At 35.3% G+C, this 20,212-nt stretch overlaps 1 protein-coding gene across 5 annotated transcripts in view; it reads right to left on the reverse strand.

Moving 5' to 3' along the window:
• Window positions 1-20,212, reverse strand: part of Nbeal1 (neurobeachin like 1) — a 150,752-nt gene that overhangs the window by 86,810 nt on the left and 43,730 nt on the right. For 4 of the 5 annotated variants that reach the window (XM_076931826.1, XM_034498971.2, XM_076931827.1 and 1 more), the window contains 9 exons: window positions 18,923-19,229; window positions 16,510-16,616; window positions 11,421-11,507; window positions 9,452-9,535; window positions 7,739-7,837; window positions 7,072-7,652; window positions 5,972-6,104; window positions 5,271-5,390; window positions 4,363-4,666 (listed from right to left, as the gene is read on the reverse strand). In XM_076931826.1, the coding sequence (XP_076787941.1) occupies window positions 4,363-4,666; window positions 5,271-5,390; window positions 5,972-6,104; window positions 7,072-7,652; window positions 7,739-7,837; window positions 9,452-9,535; window positions 11,421-11,507; window positions 16,510-16,616; window positions 18,923-19,229 (1,822 nt within the window). The remainder of the gene's footprint in view (window positions 1-4,362; window positions 4,667-5,270; window positions 5,391-5,971; window positions 6,105-7,071; window positions 7,653-7,738; window positions 7,838-9,451; window positions 9,536-11,420; window positions 11,508-16,509; window positions 16,617-18,922; window positions 19,230-20,212) is intronic. The other variant, XM_076931828.1, reaches the window with a different exon arrangement.

Below are 20,212 nucleotides of genomic sequence, written 5' to 3' on the forward strand. Positions count from 1 at the left end.
GTTTTTTTTTTTTTGAGAAAATAAACAAGATGGATAAACCCCTAGCCAAATTAACTAAAGAGTCCAGAGACAGTATCCAAATTAACAAAATCAGAAATGAAAAGGGAGATACAACAACAGAAATAAAGAAAATTCAAAAAATCATCAGATCCTACTATAAAAGCCTATACTCAACAAAACTGAAAAATCTAAATGAAATGGATAGTTTTCTAGACAAATACCACATACCAAAGTTAAATCAAGAGCAGGTAAACCATCTAAACAGGCCTATATTGCACAAGGAAATAGAAGAAGTTATTAAAAACCTCCCAACCAAAAAAAGCCCAGGGCCAGATGGTTTTAGTGGAGAATTCTACCAGACCTTCAAAAACCTGATACCAATGTTCTTCAAACTATTCCATAAAATAGAAACAGAAGGAACACTACCTAATTCGTTCTATGAAGCCACAATTACTCTGATACCTAAACAACACAAGGACCCAACCAAAAAAGAGAACTTCAGACCAATCTCACTTATGTATACAGATGCAAAAATACTCAGTAAAATTCTTGCAAACCGAATCCAAGAATACCATTCATTCACCACGATGAAGTAGGCTTCATTATAGGGATGCAAGGTTGGTTCAATATATGAAAATCCATTAATGTAATCCACTATATAAACAAACTCAAAGAAAAAAAATCACATGATCATCCTCTTAGATGTAGAAAAAGCATTTGACAAAATATAACACCCCTTCATGTTAAAAGTATTGGAGAGATCAGGAATTCAAGGCCCATATCTAAACATAATAAAAGCAATTTACTAAATCCAACAGCCTATATCAAATTAAATGGAGACATACTTGAAGCAATCCCAGTAAAATTGGGGACAAGACAAGGATGCCCACTCTCCCCATATCTATTCAATATAGTACTTGAAGTTCTAGCTATAACAGTAAGACAACAAAAAGACATCAAGGGGATACAAATTGGCAAAGAAGAAATAAACGTACCACTATTTGCAGATGATATGATAGTATACATAAGTGACCCCAAAAATTCTACCAGAGAACTTCTGCAGCTGATAAACAACTTCAGCAAAGCGGCCAAATATAAAATTAACTCAAATAAATCAGTAGCCTTCTTTTATACAAATGATAAACAGGCTGAAAAAGAAATTGGGAAACAAAACCTTCACAATAGCCACAAATAATATAAAATATCTTGGTGTAACTCTAACCAAACAAGTGACAGACCTATATGACAATAACTTCAAGTCTCTCAAGAAAGAAATCAAATATTTCAGAAAATGAAATGATCTCCCATGCTCATAGATTGGCAGAATTAATACAGTAAAAATGGCCATCCTACCAAAGGCAATCTACAGATTCAATGCAATCCCCACCAAAATCCCAACACAATTCTTCAAAGACATGCAAAGAGCAATTCTCAAATTCATCTGGAAAGGCAAAAAACACAGAATAGTGAAAATAATTCTTAATAAAAGAATGGCTGGGGAAATCATCACCTCTGACCTCAAGCTTTACTACAGAGAAACAGTGATAAAAACTGCATGGTATTGGTAGAGACAGACAAGTTGATAAACGGAGTAGAATTGAAGACCCAGAAATAAAACCACATACTTACAGACACTTGATCTTTGACAAAGATACCAAAAATATACAATGGAAAAAAGAAAGCATCATCAATAAATGGTGCTGGTCTAACTGGCTGTCTGTATGTAGAAAAATGAAAATAGACCCATATTTGTCACCATGCACAAAGCTTAAGTCCAATTAAATCAAGGACCTCAACATAAAACCAGATACACTGAAATTAATAGAAGAGAAAGTGAGAAAGAGCCTTGAACTCATTGGCACAGGGCAAAATTTCCTAAACATAACTCCAATGGCTCACACTCTAAAATCAAGAATTGATAAAGGGGATCACATGAAACTGGAAAGCTCCTGTAAGGCAAAGGACATGGGCATTAAGACAAATCAGCAATCTACAGATTGGGAAAAAATCTTCACTAACCCCACATCTGATAGAGGGCTAATATCCAAAATATATAAAGAATTCAAGAAGCTAACCACCAAAAAAAACAAAAAAAAAAAAACAAAAAAACCAACCAAACAAACAAACAAACAAAAAAACAACCCAATCAAAAAATGGGGTATAGAACTAAACCGAGAATTCACAACAGAGGAATCTCAAATGGCTGAGAAGCACCTAAAGAACTGTGCAAAGACCTTAGTGATCAGAGAAATGCAAATCAAAATGACCCTGAGATTCCACATTACACCAGTCAGAATGGCTAAGGTCAAAACCTCAGGTTACAACACATTGGCGAGGATGTGGAGAAAGAGGAACACTGCTCCATTGCTGGTGGGATTGCAAACTGGTACCACTCTAGAAATCAATCTAGAAGTTTCTCAGAAAATTAGAAATAGATCTACCTGAAAATCCAGCTATACCACTCCTAGGCATATACCCAAAAGATGCCCCACCATGCCACAGGAACACATGCTCCACTATGTTCATAGTGAACTTATATGTGTAGCCAGAGGCTGGAAACAACCCAGATGCCCTAGAATGGAAGAATGGATACAGAAAATGTAGTTCATTTACACAATGGAATACTATTCAGCTATTAAAAATGAGGACATCCTGAGTTTTGTAGGCAAATGAATAGAAGTAGAAAATATCATCCTGAGTGAGGTAACTCAGACCCAAAAGGACATGTATGGTATATACTCACTAATAAGTGGATATTAGCCCAAAAAAAAAAAAAAAAAAAAAGAAAGAAAGAAAAGAAAAAAAAAGTACAGAATATCCAATGTACAGTCCACAGAACTCAAAAAGGTCAACAAGCTGAAAGGCCCAAGTGAGGAGACCTCAGTCTCACTGGGGAGAAAGAAGAAAGCAATCACAAGTGGGAAGAAAGGGAGGGTCCTGAGAGGGAAAGTGGATGGGGGTAGGGGGGAGATTGGAACCTGATCTGGTATTGAGTGAGGGAAAAGGACTGAAGCCCTGAGGGCCAGTAGAAAGAATGGAAACAGGCAACCTAGGGAGTTAGGAGGTTGAGGGAACCCTCCAAAATGCACCAGAGATCTGGAAGGTGAGAGACTGTCAGGACTCTAAGGGAGGGACCTTAGATGAAATGTCCAACAGTAGGGACAGGGAACTTATAGGGCCCACCTCCAGGAGGAAGATAGGACATCAAATGAGGGAGTTGCCATCCCATAGTCAAAACTCTGACTCTTAATTAATCCTGTCTGAAAGAACTACAGGGATGGAAATGGAGAAGAGCCTGAGGAAAAGAAGGTCCAACAACAGGCCCAAAGTGGAATCCACCTCAAGGGAAGTTCCCAAGGCCTGACACCATTACTGAGGCTATGGAGCACTCACAAAAAGGGACCTATCATGACTGTCCTCCAGAAGACCCAACAAGCAGCTGAAAGAGTCAGATGCAGATATTTGCACCCAACCAATGGACAGAAGCTGCTGACCCCTGGGGTTGAATTAGGGAAAGCTGAAAGAAGCTGTAGCCGAAGGTGACAAGTAGGAGGCCCAGCAGTCTCAATTAACCTGAACCACTGAGATCTCTCAAACAGTGGACCACCAACCAGGCATCATACACCAGCTGATATGAGACCCCTAACACATGTACAGTAGAGGACTGCTGGGTCTGAGTTTAGTCAGAGATGATGCACCTAACCCTCAAGAGACTGGAGGCTCCGGGGAGTTTAGAAGTCAGGTGGGGTGGGCAGTGTGGGGCAGGAACAGTCTCGTGGAGACAGGCGGGGTGTGTTGGAGGTACTGGATGTGGAACAGTCAGAGGATGGATAGGGTGGGGGGTGAAAATAAAATCTAGAGTGTAAAAAATAAATAATAATAATAATTTAATGATCACTCAAAATGGGTCTGGAGAGATGGCCCAGTGATTAAGAGTGCATAGTACTCTTTGCAGAGAATCTGGGTTCAGTTCCCAGCACCCAGATAAAGCAGCTCCAAACTGTAGGGAATCAGATACCCTCTGACCTGTCTGGGCAACTGTACACACATGGTGCTCATGAACTAACAAAGGTACACACATACACACACATACACACACACACCACTTGTTTAGGCATTCCTACAAAACAGTATAGTATACAACAGGCTTTTCTTTTCAGTTCCAATAAAAACAACCACAGGTCTGTAATATAGTTCAGTACTTAGATTACTTGCTTAGTATGTGCCAGATGCCCAAAATGTGACAAAATGCAAATGAATGAATGAATGAATGAACACATTCTTCAAATCAAGTAACTCTTTAGGAAGACTCAGATAAAAAACGGGAAAACAAGACAATGCTAAATGGCTGTGCATGCTCACCTGCTAAGTATAAAGCCTTGACCTGAGGAGGCTGCAGAGCTTCATGGAATATAGTCACAGATCCTAGCTGGCCCTCCAGAGATGTGGGACAACCCCATTCACTATCTTGGGTTCCAGCTGAAATTAATTTGGTAAACAATTTCGATTTTTCAATTGCTCCTCCCCAAGAGGCTGATGACAATATTCCACCAAATGATGTCCGGTGAGGGGTAATGGGAGCAGAAAATGGTGGATCTGGGATTTGAGATGGTGGAGGAGTAGTGGTTCTTTGCCCAGCTGAACCAATACAACAGGAAATAAATGGCTAAAAATTAAACAAAAATGACAAAAAGTACTTAAAATCACACAATTTTAAAGTAATTCTTTTCACATTTAAAAGTAAACACTGCAAATGTGGACTAGGTGGCACACAGGTAATAGGCCCAGGACTGGAGAGGGCCAGGGCAAAATAGTCATGAGCTGCCCAGTGAGAAAATGAAATGCTATGGAGCTGTACATGCAGCCTGAGGTGGAGAATAAAGCCTGAGGTGACTTAGTCTCCAGTTCAAATGTAACACACAGGAAAAGTCTATTGTCGTATTTTCTTAAACATTTTATATACTTTGAAGAAGTTTGGGTTTTTTGTTTTGTTTTTTATGATACATCTGGTCTAGTCATTTCTTTGGCTTTGCTGAACCTGCCTCTCCAAACCTTCATTATATATTTCTTTCTTGAGTTGTTTTTTTTTTTTTTTTCACATAATATCTGAAATTATCTAACGACAGACTAAGAGAAATGAATACCAATTTTCTGTATCTTAACATAGAACACACTTTAAAATTTTTAGGCAAAAATTTGAATATATTTCCTAAATATCTTCAGGATTTTTCCGTCAACAGGCCTATAAAGGATAAGTTACATATGCTCACCTCATTCATGGCAGGGAATCTGAGAGGGGCAGAAACCTTCTGTTGTCCATTGTCATAAATATAGACAAGACTCTGCCCAAAGGGCCTTTTTCCAGGCATGTGAACGATGGTTATGTTGTGCTGACAAAGAAAAGCATACATTAAAATGACTAAAATCACACTGTGCCTTCACAATGATAAATGCTTAAAGAATATTACTTCATAATTTGTATAAACAGAATATTAAGGACAGCTAAAACACTGATTCAATGATGTTCCTAAAACAAATAACAATTTTAAGTACTACAAAAAAACCAAGCGACTTCCAGAAGACTCACAAATATTGTAGTCTCTTCTGCATTTTATAACGCTTTAAATATTCTTAGAATTAGATTCTTAGAATCTTTTTCAATGAGAAGCATTTTATAATTTTAGATAACTGGTTTAACAGCCTCACCTTTCATTTTGAACTGAAATTAAAAAAAATCAGCCTAGGAAATCTTCAAAGACTCACAATATAAGTTTCAGCCAAAAAATTATTGTTCCTTTAATGACAATAGTAAATATACTAACATCTTTATAGATAGAACTTCACAACCCACAGAATGTAGAAATGAAAATTGGCAAAGCTGATAAAAGCTCCTGATAAAAATACATCAAACTGTTATACGTCTTAGAGGAAAGACAGAACCAAGAATTTGACATGGGGTCCTCAATCTTACCCAGAGAGAGTCACAGAAACTGTGGTCAGGAAGCATAACTGTTGCGTACTCTCTTTTTGTGCACACTGCCACAACCAACATACCTGAGTGGGTAATAAAAGCTTCAAAACCCATTCCACTTCCTGTAAAAAAGCTAACAAAAATATACGTATCAGAACCTTGCCCAGTCTCTTTATCATGAAGCCCATCATCATTAACTTTAAAGCCATCACAAATATCTTTATTAACAATGCTATCATTTAATTCATCAGCCCAATTTTGTTTCAGTCATTTTTAAATCCATTTTGGGCATAAAAGTTAATAAATTATAAAAGATAACACTGTAAATGGGATTTAATTATCTAGCTAAAGCAGTGGTTCCCAACCCTCCTAATACAGCGACCCTTTAATATAGTTCCTCATGTTGTATTGACCCCAACCATAAAGTTATTTCTGCTGCTATTTTACAACTGAAATTTTGCTACTGTTATGAATCATAATGTATGATTCAGTGTTTCCTAATGGTCTTAAGACCCCATGAATTGGTCAAATACACTTGCCAAAGGGGTTGTAACTCACAAGTTGAGAACCACTGAACTAGAGCAAAACTAAAACTAAAATTTTCAAATCTTTAAATTCTTCTGAACATCCAGAAAGCATACATAAAAGTTTTTAAGTGTCATGGCACATGCCTTTAATCCCAACACTCAGGAGGCAGAAGCAGGCAGTTTGAGGCCAGCCTAGTCTACACAGTGAGTGCCAGGACAGCCAGGGCTACAGAGAAACCCTGTTCATTAATAGCCACTGAGGCCTGCACATTTTACATATGAACACAGCTGCTTCAGTGGGGCAGAGTTTACTATTCCTTTCTTCTCCACTTTTATACTACTTCTATTTTTGTTTCCTAAAGACATTCAGTTTTTAGCCAGAAAAATATCTAAAATACAGAATAATTATTTGGAAAGCAATAAGGCAACTCTTAAACTATACAGCCACCAAATAAAATATTTTCAGATCAACTGTTATAAATTTTAAAAACTAGACGCCTACTTTTTCCTATTCATGAATCATAGCATATACTGTGACAATATTCATTTACATTCCACAATTTGTAACATTACCTATATAATTGTTTTCTTTTTCCTCCTTTGTTAGTACTCCCAAGGGTTAATGGATCCTGATCTAAGCAAAACCAAGCAGTGAAGGAAAATGCAGAACCAGGCCATTTCTGAATGGCAGGCACAGAAATTCCTGCCATACTATGTGACAAATTAAAATACTGCAGTGCACTCTCAAAACTGAGTTTCCGTGCCATTGTCAGGATTGCACGAGTCACAGGAATGGTATATGGGTGAATACTCTCTGATTCATCTACTCTCAGCAACCGCAGAAGCCGACGGATTTCTTCTGAGCTCACAGACTGACTCCCCAATGAACCATGGATTGCAATCAAGTTCTCAGCACAAGTTCGATGCAGGGAAGAATGGGATTCAAGGGTTTCAATGATTTTTATTCCCATGTTTGCATTCACACAAGTAGTTCTGCTCTGTTTATTAATGCAACAAATTTTTTTCAGCCAATCAGAGATGAAGATTTGTAGGTCATGGGATTCTAGCTCCGGAAGCCACTGGATAAGAACCAAGAGAGGATGGACATTACTAATGCCCAAAATGCCAACTGAAGTATGATCACCCTCTACAGCCTGGAAAGTAACACAGAAGGAGAGGGTAGTTACTATTCTTAAAGTGGAGATAGTGGAACTTCTCATCATAAAGGTTAAAAACTCACCATGTTCATAAGTTCTTTAAGCAGTTCTTGTGGTGGCTGGCCCAAAGATTTTAATACCTCAAACATATGCATATAGCCAATTCTTTCTTTAAATACTTCCTAGAGAGTAAAACAATATATCAAAGCACATTTTCAATGACTAAATTTGTTGAAATATTAAATATTGAATACTTTATTTAAACTAATTAATACACAATACACAAATTATAAAATCAGTTTTGTTCTTCAATTATCTATGTCCATCTATATTCATCCTTCTCTCTCTTTTGAAACAGGGGCTTTGATGCCTAAGCTAATCTTAAAACTGTAATCCTATCTGTCTCACCTATCTCAGGAACTAGGAAAATAGACATGCACCCTTGAACCTGACAGTGTCCATCTTAAAACGGATTCTATGTTCTTGCTTTAACAACAACAACAACAACAATAAAGGTACAAAAGTCCATCGTAGTAAGTGAAATTAGAAAAAACTTTTATAGAACTGTTTTCTTCAGTTTTTATAGAACTGTTTTCTTCCTGTAAAGGAAGTTACAGGACACTTCCTTTGCCCTTACCTTGTCTGTCTGTCTGTCTGTCTGTCATCCTATCCTGTTTCATCCTCCCCTCACCAGCACCCCTAAGACAGGGTGTTTTATTACATACCTTTCACTGGCCTAGAAGTTTGTCTCAAAAAAGGAGGGAAGGCTAGGTTAAATTTTTGATTAGTGTGGTGATCTAGAACTGGGGAGGTAAAGAAATAAGAATTAAGTGTTCAGGGTCACCCTGGGCTATATACTGAAACCCAGTTTAAACAATAAGAACTAGGGATATAGCTCAGTGGCAAAGTGGAGGCCCTACATTAAGTTTACAAAATTTTAAGTGGGCAGAATAAGAGTACAAAGAATTTTCTCTCTGTTCCCTATATCTAATGGTCTGTAGCATCAAGTTCCCATTAGGAAGCTTGAATTCATTTACATTTATATACTTGAAGCTAAAAAGTAAAATGTAAAGACTAGTAAAACAACTAGAAAACCTCAAAGTCAATGATCACAAAAAAAAAAAAAAAAAAAAGAAATGGAATCCTATAGTATATCCTATATACACACACTGGAAAAACAAGTCCCATGCTGACAAGGTGATCCACATGTGAAAAATATTCATATTCTGGATAGTTTAGCAAAACTGGTATTAATTTTTAAACACTATATTGTAAAACTTAATTCTTTAAGCTCAATAACCATACACTCACTTATCAATACCAGCAACATGACCCCTCTAATCCCAACAATATGACCCTCTTTTGAGCAACACTGTAAATAGTTATTAGTGTGCAGTTCAGTTCAGTCATCAGTAGTTTTTTGTTTGTGTTTGTTTATTGCTTGTTTGAGAGTCTCAATACATAGCCCTGACTAGCTTGGAACTGGCTATGAAAACCAGGCTAGCCCAAACTCACAGAGAGCCAGCCATGTGAGTGCTGGGATTAAAAGTGTGTACTATGATACAAGTTCACCGATACCTTTCAAAATCCTAAAGTATCCATAAGGAGTTTGTTTATTAAATTATTAGCAAATTATAAGAAGCCACTGTGTGTGGCTACAGAATTCTATTTTTGTAAACTACTTTATTACAGATCTTACACTAGGTGTTTTTATACACATTATCACATATAACTTTGGGATTTATAGCAAAAATTGATAAAACGTATATTTTAAAGCTTGAAGATCCATTTCTCACCTTAGCAGCTGGAGAATTCTTCATCACTGCTGTCAAAGCCTGAATAGCTGACACAGCCAAGCAATCCAACTGTCCCTGGAATACCTACCAGAAGGGAACAGCAAGACATTAACAAATGAACCTAAGATTTTGTTCACATGGAAACCTCTTGTTCTGAAAACCTGAAGAAATGACATGCATTACACTCCTCTTCCTATCATATGGATCACTGAAACATCATCTGCAAGAAAAAGGTACTTAATTCACTTACTAAGACACATGTCAAGAATAATGAAGCAACATCCACTCATTATATTAAATGTTCTGAGGGCAAGGAGAAAAACAAACTTTACACATGCTTTTAAAAAATAATGGACAATCTCAAGAGGAGGGGAGGGAAGTCTGCAACTAGAAATTATGCCTTAATTTACCTTCAAAAATATACTTGAACTTACTAGTCTTAATTACTGTTACATAATTAATATGTAGCTTAAATAACCTTGTTTGCTTCGTTTCTAAATTCTGCACTAAAATGGAAATTGTGTGTATATATCATTATCTTTTAAGCAAAGCATCTATTTCTATAAAAAAAATTTTTGAGGCAAAAGAAAATGAATAATGTATCTATAAGTACTGGCAAGTTTTAGAGAAGACAATCTTTAATGCCAAAAGTTTTACAAAATAATTAAAACTCTGATTTTTATTTAGGCTTAACCATAAATATGAGATACACTAAATATCAGGAGATTCCTCCTAGAAAATAAACCAATGACTACCACCAATAATACTTTTTTAAAAAAAAATTACAACATAGCTGCTATATAAGGCTTAACAGACCATCACAACATCAAGCTTAGACTGTAGAAAGCTGGGGCTGTAGAGATGGATTCGATGCCCTCTGATGGGCCTCTGATAGCACTCTTATACACACATAGACCTACTTAAAATTGAATTTAAAAAGGTAGAAAGTTGGAAAACCAGCACTGAAATCTGCTTTGGAAACAATATTACTACAACCTGACACTAGCCACTGCACAAATAGCATTCTCTGTTCTAACTCCCAACAGACTTAGTCTGCAAACAGAAGAAACTATTTACATGTCTGTTTACTAGGTCTATCACTTATAGGTATGTTACTTAATCTAAGTCCTGACTTCATATATAGATTAAAATTCTGCATATATAAATTCATATAAATAAGATCTTTGCTGGACTCTGCTCAAGAATAAACTAAAAAAAAAAACTCACCATATCTACTATTTGAATTTACAAAACCTCTTATAAAAAAAATATAATCATATGTAAGTAGCCCTTGAAATCTAATTAAGAGAAATCTAAAGCAATAAAAAACTCCGTGAGTCTCTATTTTATACTCCAAAAAATAAATTAACAGATTATAATAGTTTCTTTTTCAACAACTCAGTAAACCTAAGCATTAAAATAATTTTATCAAAAGATATATAAATTCTCCAACAAGTATGTTGAGAAAAAAAAGGCAATTTTTACAAGAAGGCTGAATTTGGAGAACAACAACAAATCAAATTGCATGCTGAATTAGCATTCAAAGGGTTCATCATCATCTTCCCTTCCTCCAATATTCAGGTTGTCCATTTAATTATAATCATTGTGTCAATAAGAAGCGAAGAATAAAGATATTAACCATGACTATGCATATTCACAAAGTCCTCATGTCCCAATACACCACAGTGCTTAGAAAATGAAGCCCCTCAAACACAGAGTCATTATCACCAGGTGGTCAACACTGAAACTGGGTTCCATTCCTGTACTTTTTATCTTCTCACACTAGAAAAAGCACACATTAAAACAAATAAAACTATAATGATAATTTATGTTTTAATTTAAATAGTCCTCAAAATTAAATAGAATTAGAGGTCTGTGGGTTTGGAGAAATAAGAAAAAGCACAGGAACAGTCATCCCACTGACTGATTTTGGACTTCAGCTGTAACAAGATGCAGGCTTTGTAGATACCTGGTCCTCACTCATCTCTGTCAGTAATTGGTTGGCAAGGTCTTTCTCGTTCTTGTCTGTCACCTTACTGTGAGCATTTAAAAATAGCTGTTAAAAACAGAGACAAGAACAATGGAGAAAGAACATTAAATAGTTACCTAAAAGCAGAATGAGGTCCAGCTGGATTTCCATGTCTCTTGAAAACTAATCCAAGAATCCACATGTGAAGTACATAACTTCCAGAAATATGTAATTATTTGCTCTCTGAATAACAATTTAATAGTAGTTTACACACTATATAACTATTGTAGATAAAGTTCTTAAAATAAACAAACAATAACAACTGATTAATATTCTCTTCTTGAATAACTCTTGAAGAATCAGCAGAGAATGCCATTCAGAAAAGAAAGTTACTACTGAGATGGATAAAAGACTCCATAGCAAACATTGTATTTAGCTGAGTAAGACTGCAAAATCCTATGAAGCTAACATTAAAAGAGGGTCTTTTCAGCAATTTTTCTCAGAATCTCAAGAGTCTAGTGTGTAGCTTGACAAGGGAAGTCAGTGTGCAGCACTGACTACCCACATTTATCTGATCTCACATATTGTTAAAAATATTCTTCAGCAGACCTAATTCATATTTTATTTTGTAGTCTGGAGAAGGAAATCCCTGGCCCACATAAGGATTACATTGTAAGTTTCTTTTAAAAACTTACTCTTGTGGATACATTTATATGTGAGCATGAAGTGAACAGGAGGCATAGGCCACACTGCACATATGGAGGACAAAGGACAATTTTGTGGAGTCAGTTCTCTCCTTCCACTTTTACATGGGTTCCATGGAGAAACTTTGGTCATTAGCTTGAGTGTCAACTGCCTTAACCCAGCAAGTAGTAAGACTGGCTTATAACTACTCTCTTTTACATGAACTAAAGTCATTAGGTACTTTAGTTTCAGTGTATTAACTCAGTATCCCAAAAGGTTTCAACTTCTGTCAAATCAATGAAGAGAAACAAAGTTCAAATGAAAGTGAAATGGAGAGAAAGATTTATAAAGAAACTAAGAGCATTCTAATAAGGAGCTTCTTAGGAAACTCTGTTATTTCAGAAATGGAAATAACTGGTTGAGTTGCATGCATATATGATGCCATATACAATAAACTGGGCAGCAGGGTAGTGTAATGCAGAATGCAGTTGTATACATAAAGCCTAATGCAAGAACAGATACCTTGATTTGTATCTTGGTTCTGTTCAACTGTTGAACTCATGCTACCTCCCCTGGCAAAATCTCTAAATGATTACTGGTACTACTGAGAGAGAGAGAGAGAGAAAGAGAGAGAGATTGATTGAGAGATTGAGAGGCTAAAGCTCTAACTTAAGGCCTTATGCACATCATTTGGGAAGGTGTTCTACCACCAAACAATATCCCCAGTTCTTTGCTACTTCCCCAACCTTATTTACCTAAAATGAGAATATCTCATGAAATAATTGGTAGATTAAATAATATATAATCTATACTAGCTTATTTGCATGATATCTAGAACATAATAGGGATTTCAAAAATGATAGTCAATACTATAAAGGAAATGTACAAATAATACTAATATTCTATATTATTGGTGGACAAAAAAGTGGGATGCTCAGATGAAAATGAAAAATTAAGTAGTCTCCAGAACTGAAGATATAACTCATTAATAAAATGCAATCCTAACAGACAAAAGTCCTAAGACAGGTCCCTAGTCCCACAAACCAGAAGCTAACACACCAGTCTACATACAGAATATTGTTAGCTGGGCAGTGGTGGCACATGCCTTGAATCCCAGCATTCAGGTTTTTGTTAAAAAACAAAAAAACACAAATAAAAAAATTAAAGTTGTTGCTCTTAAAACAGAAAGTGTAACTCTAAAAATTTAAGACACACAAAACACAAGATTTCAGCCCACTTAAAGCCAATATGATGGTTTTAAATCCTTCTTTCTAGCACTAATGACAAATTGTATTTTCTTTTCTTGTAATTAAAATATTGTTCGATAATCCAAATACACTGAAAAAAAAAACTCAAAAAAATAATAAAATGTTCAACATTCACCACATGTAATGACATATGATGTCCATGCAATATATTTTACATATATAAGAATTTTGTATTATAATGAAACTTAGTTACCAAGCACAGAAGACTTTATATAAATTCTTGGGAAACACACACATATGATATTGGTGAATATCATACACAAAGATGCCAGAGTAGCGACCAATGGTCTAGGCCAACAAGATGATAGCTCAGTGTATAAAAGTACTTTCTGCACAAGTCCAATAACCTAAGTTGCATCCCCAGGTATCCTCTGATCTTCAGCTGTACATTTTAGCATATACACACATTTATATCAAATTATGCAAACACACAGACACGCACATAGGCACACACACAGATGCGCACACACGCGCGCGCGCACACACACACACACACATGCACATAATAAGTTTTCAAAAAAAATACCAACAGTCAGCTTAAAATTTTCCATCTGACTCATAAATTACTTTTGCTACTTGATAGCTTTACTTGAAGTTGTTTTCAGTATGAATATTTAAACAGTAAAATCATCTTGATTTTGCATTATAAAACAGACTGAATGACTTGTTTATTAAAAGCAACAACAAAATTACACAGAAAACAATATGTATATCATAAAATACATTGGGGAACCTAAATTTTCACAAGGCTACAAGTATTTTTATATATTCAGAAATCATAACTATGTTCATAAAATGCTATATATTGATGAAAGCTATAATTGCCTTATATTTAATATACAGTAAATATTTTATACTAGGTAAAACCAGTAACCTGAATATGAAAAAACAAATTTACATATATATTTATATATAAATTTAATATATAAATGTATAAATTTATATATAAACTATACACACACTCACTAGATAGATAGATAGATAGATAGATAGATAGATAGATAGATAGATAGTATAGTGAACTTAGGGCCAAAAAACATGAGTAAAAAAATTCTAATTCCAACAATTATTAGTATTAAGCATGACCTAGTAATTTAACACCTCAGGACATTATTTCCTCACTTGTGCAATGAGTAAATTTGGAAATTTATCATAAAGACTTAATTTTAATGTTTTAAATATGTAATTACTGCCTCAGTGGTTAACTTTTTAATGTTGGAGAGGATGTGGAAATGGAACCCTTATATGTTGCCAATTAACACAGACAAAATGTAAACCACTTGGCTAAATACGGATTCTCTTAATACACATGAGATACCTTTGTTACTGACACTGTCTTCCTAAGCAACAAAGCTGTATTATTTTTACAATAATCAAAATGTTTTTATAAATATTTCTGTGTATTTTTTATCTCTCTAGAATATTTTCCAGAATATTTACAAGTCAAGAGGAGAGGCATGCTGACTAACCAGAATTCAGGAGTTTGATAACTTTTGAAATTCCTGTCATTACATACTTCATCAATATATTAAATGTATGTCCTGCTCTGTTTAACTATATTACTATAAAGTAAGCAATAAAGTAACATAAAAAACTTTCAAAGATATGACATTTAACAATGAGAAAAACAAGAATCCTTACTGAAGAATAATATCAGAATCAACCAACTGTTTTCAACTAGGAAGTACAAGAATGAACAGAGAGACATACAGATCGATGGAGTAGTTCTGTTTCCAACCTCTCTAAGACCTTTTTAGCAACATCTTAAATACATGAGCACACAATATAAAGCACAGAACTATAACTGTTGTTATAGTTCTCACACTGCTGTGGCAAGTATAAACTGGAGAATAGTAACAACAGTGGAAAAGGTAACTGGCAGTATGTATTGAGAGCCTTAACAGTGTTCCGATTAGTTTTCTATATTTTCTAATTAGTTGTAAGTTGTTTAATACAAAGTCTCCTAATTTTAAAAACATACAAGTCTAGTTTATACCCTGTGACTAGGAATTCTACAAGAAATAGAATTCCATTTATAAAAAACTTCAAAGTTATCTGATACAAAATATTGAGCTGGAAAGATGACTCAGTGAATGGAAGTGCTTGTCAAATAGCATAAGGAACGTCATGCTCTAGACAAATAGCCAGGCAAGAAACCAGAAGCAAATTATGACTTTAAATGATCTCAAGTATGTGTATCAATGCCTAAGCTGAATGTCATCATACAAAAAATTCACATGAATTTTAATACTTTTAGATAATTATAAACAATGTAATTCTAGTTTCAACCAAGATAAAGCTTATCCCCATGTAGATAGTGAGTAGCTCTTTCTTTAAGGGGCTCTTCTGAGATTGAAGGATTTAGATATTTGCCTAGTTCCTAGACCAGGGTATACGACTATGGAATGCCCTCTGCCTCGTTGAGCAAAGTGAGAGCATGAGACAGAGTGCCCAGTGATGACTGCACAGCCTGAGAGAGGACAGCCTTGGCCAGAGTCCTACATCTGGGTCTCACTGGATCAGAGATCTGGGACAAAGTATAAACCTTTGTGTCTCATTTTTCTAATCTGTGACATAGGGTATGTATACATATATACTAATATGTTCTAATTTTATAATGATAATTAAATCAGTTTATTTGTTTAAAAAGATAAAACTTGATTATATAATGAAATGAAAATACAAGTTAACAATAAAAATTCTGGTAATGATGTGCTCAAATCTGAATCAAATCAAACCTTTGTTTTGTTTTTTCCTGAGACAAGGTCCCACTAAGGCTCTGGTTGTGCTGGAACTCACTATGTAGACCAGGCTGGCCTCAAACTCACAGAGATCCACATGCGTCTGTTTCTTGAGTGCTAAGATCAAAGGCATGTGCTACTACGCCCAAATAAAAAGAAACATTTTTAAAAATCATAAACAATGCCAGCAAGATGGCTCAGGAGGATAAGGCACTTGTTGCCAAGCCTGTCAACCCAAGTTTAATCCTTACACCCATGTGCTAAGAAGAATAGAATCAATTCCCACAAATTACCTTCTGACTGTCCACATTCATGCTGTGGTACATACCCACATACAAATAACTAGATAGGCAAACAAACAAATTTTCATAAACAAAAATAATAATAATAAAGTACCTTGCAGTTCTGTAGAAGTCGTATGAGATGTTCAAAGCAATTACTGTTGAGAAAAATGGCCTGAAGAACGGGTCTGTCTGTGCAATCTAACATAGCTGTGATGGTATCTATAAAAATAAAAACAAAATCTCTCATGTAAAAGTAAAAATTTGGGATGAAACACCTATTGCTATTATTTTTAAAGTTAGATCTTTCAGCTGACAGAACAGATTATATTAACTGGGAGATAATACAGATGAACAAAAAACAAATGCTGTAATTAAGAAAAATGAACATTTTAAACTACTTTATAATTCAAGCTAGTTTCAATTTTAATATGACTGTCATATTTTTCAGCAGCTTGCTAAGGTGATCTAAAAGGCTGTTCTGTATCTGTATCAAGTTCTGTATCTGATTTGCTATTAGTAGGCATTATCTGTTTATGATATTTAGTAGTTATATTTAAACACTATAAAATGAATACATAACCCATAAAAGCAATGATAACATTTCTCCCTCGTTTCCTACTGCAATGACAATCCAATCAAGAAATCAAAGGATATCTGGCATGAAAAATGTCATAGTTTCCAATAAAAAAGAATTCTATCCAACAGAGAATCAAACTGATTTTTTCCCCTTCCCTTCTCCCACTCGCTCTGGCCCTGCTCGCTCTGGCCCTGCTCGCTCTGGCCCTGCTCGCTCTGGCCCTGCTCACTCCAGCCCTGCTCACTCCAGCTCAAAGGTTTTTTATTTATTTATTATATGTAAGTACATTACAGCTGTCTTCAGACACCCGATAAGAGGGCATTAGATCTCATTACAGGTGGTTGTGAGCCACCATGTGATTGCTGGGATTTTTAACTCAGGACCTCCAGAGTTCTCTTAACTGCTGAGCCATCTCACCAGCCCTCAAACAGATTTTTAAACTTACAGCTTACAATAACTACAGAAAATGACATTATAGCATATGAACTAAAAACTATACAAAATGATTCTTAATTTTTATATAAACACATAATGTACCATTTCAAGAATATTTTTATGCACATTTTTAAATTAATATATGTACACATGAATGTATACACCAATTCATTACTGTTTCTTATATCTGGGTGTGAGATATAAAAAGGTTTACTCTCAGCTGGCTGGTGGTGCACACCTTTAGTCCCACCACTCGGGAGGCAAGGCCAACCTGGTCATCAGAGTTCCAGGACAGCAAAGGCCACAGAAAAACCATCTCAAAAAACCAAACCAAACAAACAAAAAAAAAAAACCAAATCTTTTATTCTCATTTCTCTTACTAAGTCTCCTAGTTTAGTGTAATGACAATATATACCACTGTAATGAATACAGTCAACATACTGAACTGTCATCATGGTTTCTATCAATGACAGTTTTAAATTCAGTGTGCACAAGACACAAGATGTCTCACAGGAAGTGCCATGCTGTGGTTCTGTATCTTACTTGTTCTATTTATACAACATAAATTACTAAGGTAAAGGAAAACATCATTCTTTTTGTATTAGGTTGTGTATTTTAATTGTAGTTATTGTCACAAACACTCATGCCTACAATAAAACTACAAAAAGGAATTAAATGAACAATAAAAATAAACAATAACCAACTGATATGTTTAATCTGGATTCTAGAGTCTGGGATGTACTTGCAATATCACTCATTTTTTGGCATAACTTATTCTCTCTTCAGGATCACAAAGCTGGTGAATCAGAGGAGGGACCTGTAGTCAGGAATCTTTGCCTTTCCGTGCCAGTTCTGCTCAATAGGAGCTAAGAGACTTTGGAAATTTTACTGCATATCTAATCATATCTAATCCCCACATATTCATCCATTAGAAGGGAAGAATGAGTGGGCGTCATAATTGTTGGTTAAAACAATTGATGGAAAGTATGTGCTACACTAATACACTGTAACCAAAACAAAGTCAGTCATTCTGAAGAAAGAAAAAGAAATCATATAAACTGGCTAGAGAGTTAGCAAAGCATAGAAACCAGATATTCTTGCACAGAGATACAAAAAGAAGAAGAAAGAAAAAGACACAAGGGACCTCTGTGATGACTACATGATCTGTCCTAAAGAACAGAAATGTTAGAGGCATTTACCTAATTAACTTTATCTAGTAAAGACTACAAATGGTACCTTCTAAAAGTTATAGCTCCTGGCAATTTTAGTCATAACTGATTTTCTTTTAGCATAGACACTTTAATGGGTTAAACTTTAAAAATATATATATAAAGCTTTTCCTTGATAAAGTAAAAATGTAAACAAAACAATTTCATACTAATTATTTGGAAGTCAAAAATCTAAATATTCATTACCTGAACTAAACAGTCAACATTGTTAATAGGTCTATATTTTAAAAGAAACAGAGTAAGAAAGCAAAAATAAACTGAGGGAAACTTCACTGAATACTTACTGAGCATCTTAATCTGCAGAGCTATGAACTGGCTTTCCCAGCGCCTGGACCTCCCCTGCTTAGGTAAAGCTGAGTGATCGGAATTAAGCAACTTAAAATAGTTCTCCAGTATGGTGCTGGTTTCCACCTGACGCTGGTCAGAGCTACTAGTAAGAAGGATATGCACCACTTGTGTAAGGCATTTCAGAGTTAGTTCTCTCTTTCTACCCACTTCCTCAGGATCTCCTTCTTCCCATGAATCACAGTCAGATAAAACTCGCATAAGAACTTCCATGGTGGCTGGAGAAATTGCTTGCAAAGCATTCCTCTGAAACATTAAAAACAATAAAAGATAAAATCAAACCTAAAGGCGGTTTTGTATACTTACAAAAATAATTAGTACATCATGCAAAACTTCTTTTAAATAAATTAACAGTTATTAATTGATAACAGATATTCTTGATAAGACAATGCAAATGTTATCCATATCTATGCCTTATTTTACTCATTGCTAATCTGAAATTCACTTTCCATCCTTTGCAGCTAAAAGTAACATGTTAAGAGGGTTCTGCTCAGAAAACAGAGGACAAAAATCAGGAAAAGGCTATTTTTTAAAACAAATGAAATAGACAGAGTCTCAGTCTCTCTCTCTGTCTCTCTCTGTCTCTCTCTCTCTCTCTCTCTCTCTCTCTCTCTCTCTGTCTCTCTCTCTTTCTCTCTCTCTCTCTCTTCCTCTTTCTTTCCTTTTCTCCCCCGAGCCTGGAGAGCAAACACAATGCTTGGAGCAACCTTTACATTAGAAAATATAAAACCCAAGAAATAAACTATATAACAGAGGGTAAACCAGGACACTCAAAGGGTCTTAGCCCATGAATAGTTCTCAGTTTCTGCACCCACTGCCTGCATTTAAATTTTTTTACCAAGAATTTTAAAACATCAACTTCAGGCAGGCATGGTGGTACACACCTTTAATCCCAACACTTAGAAGGCAGAAACCATCCCAGTCTACAGAGTGAGTTCCAGGACAGATAGGGATAAACAGAGAAACCCTGTCTTGGAAAATAAAAAACAATTTCATTAAATCTCTTTTATGTTTTGCTATTTACCGTAAATCCATGTCTCAAATAACTTAGTTATATAAAATAACTATCTGATTCTACAAACATTTCTGAAACTCCTTATATTAAGCAAGTGTTCGCTGTTGAAATATAATGAAGCCAAGCCTGATAGTACAGACCTATAATCCCTGCTATTTTGGGAGGTTAAGGCAAATGGACCAATAAGTTCAAATCTTGTGCGGGCTACAAAGTG

Source organism: Arvicanthis niloticus, chromosome 3 (genome assembly GCF_011762505.2).
Source record: "Arvicanthis niloticus isolate mArvNil1 chromosome 3, mArvNil1.pat.X, whole genome shotgun sequence".
Taxonomy (NCBI): Eukaryota; Metazoa; Chordata; class Mammalia; order Rodentia; family Muridae; genus Arvicanthis; species Arvicanthis niloticus.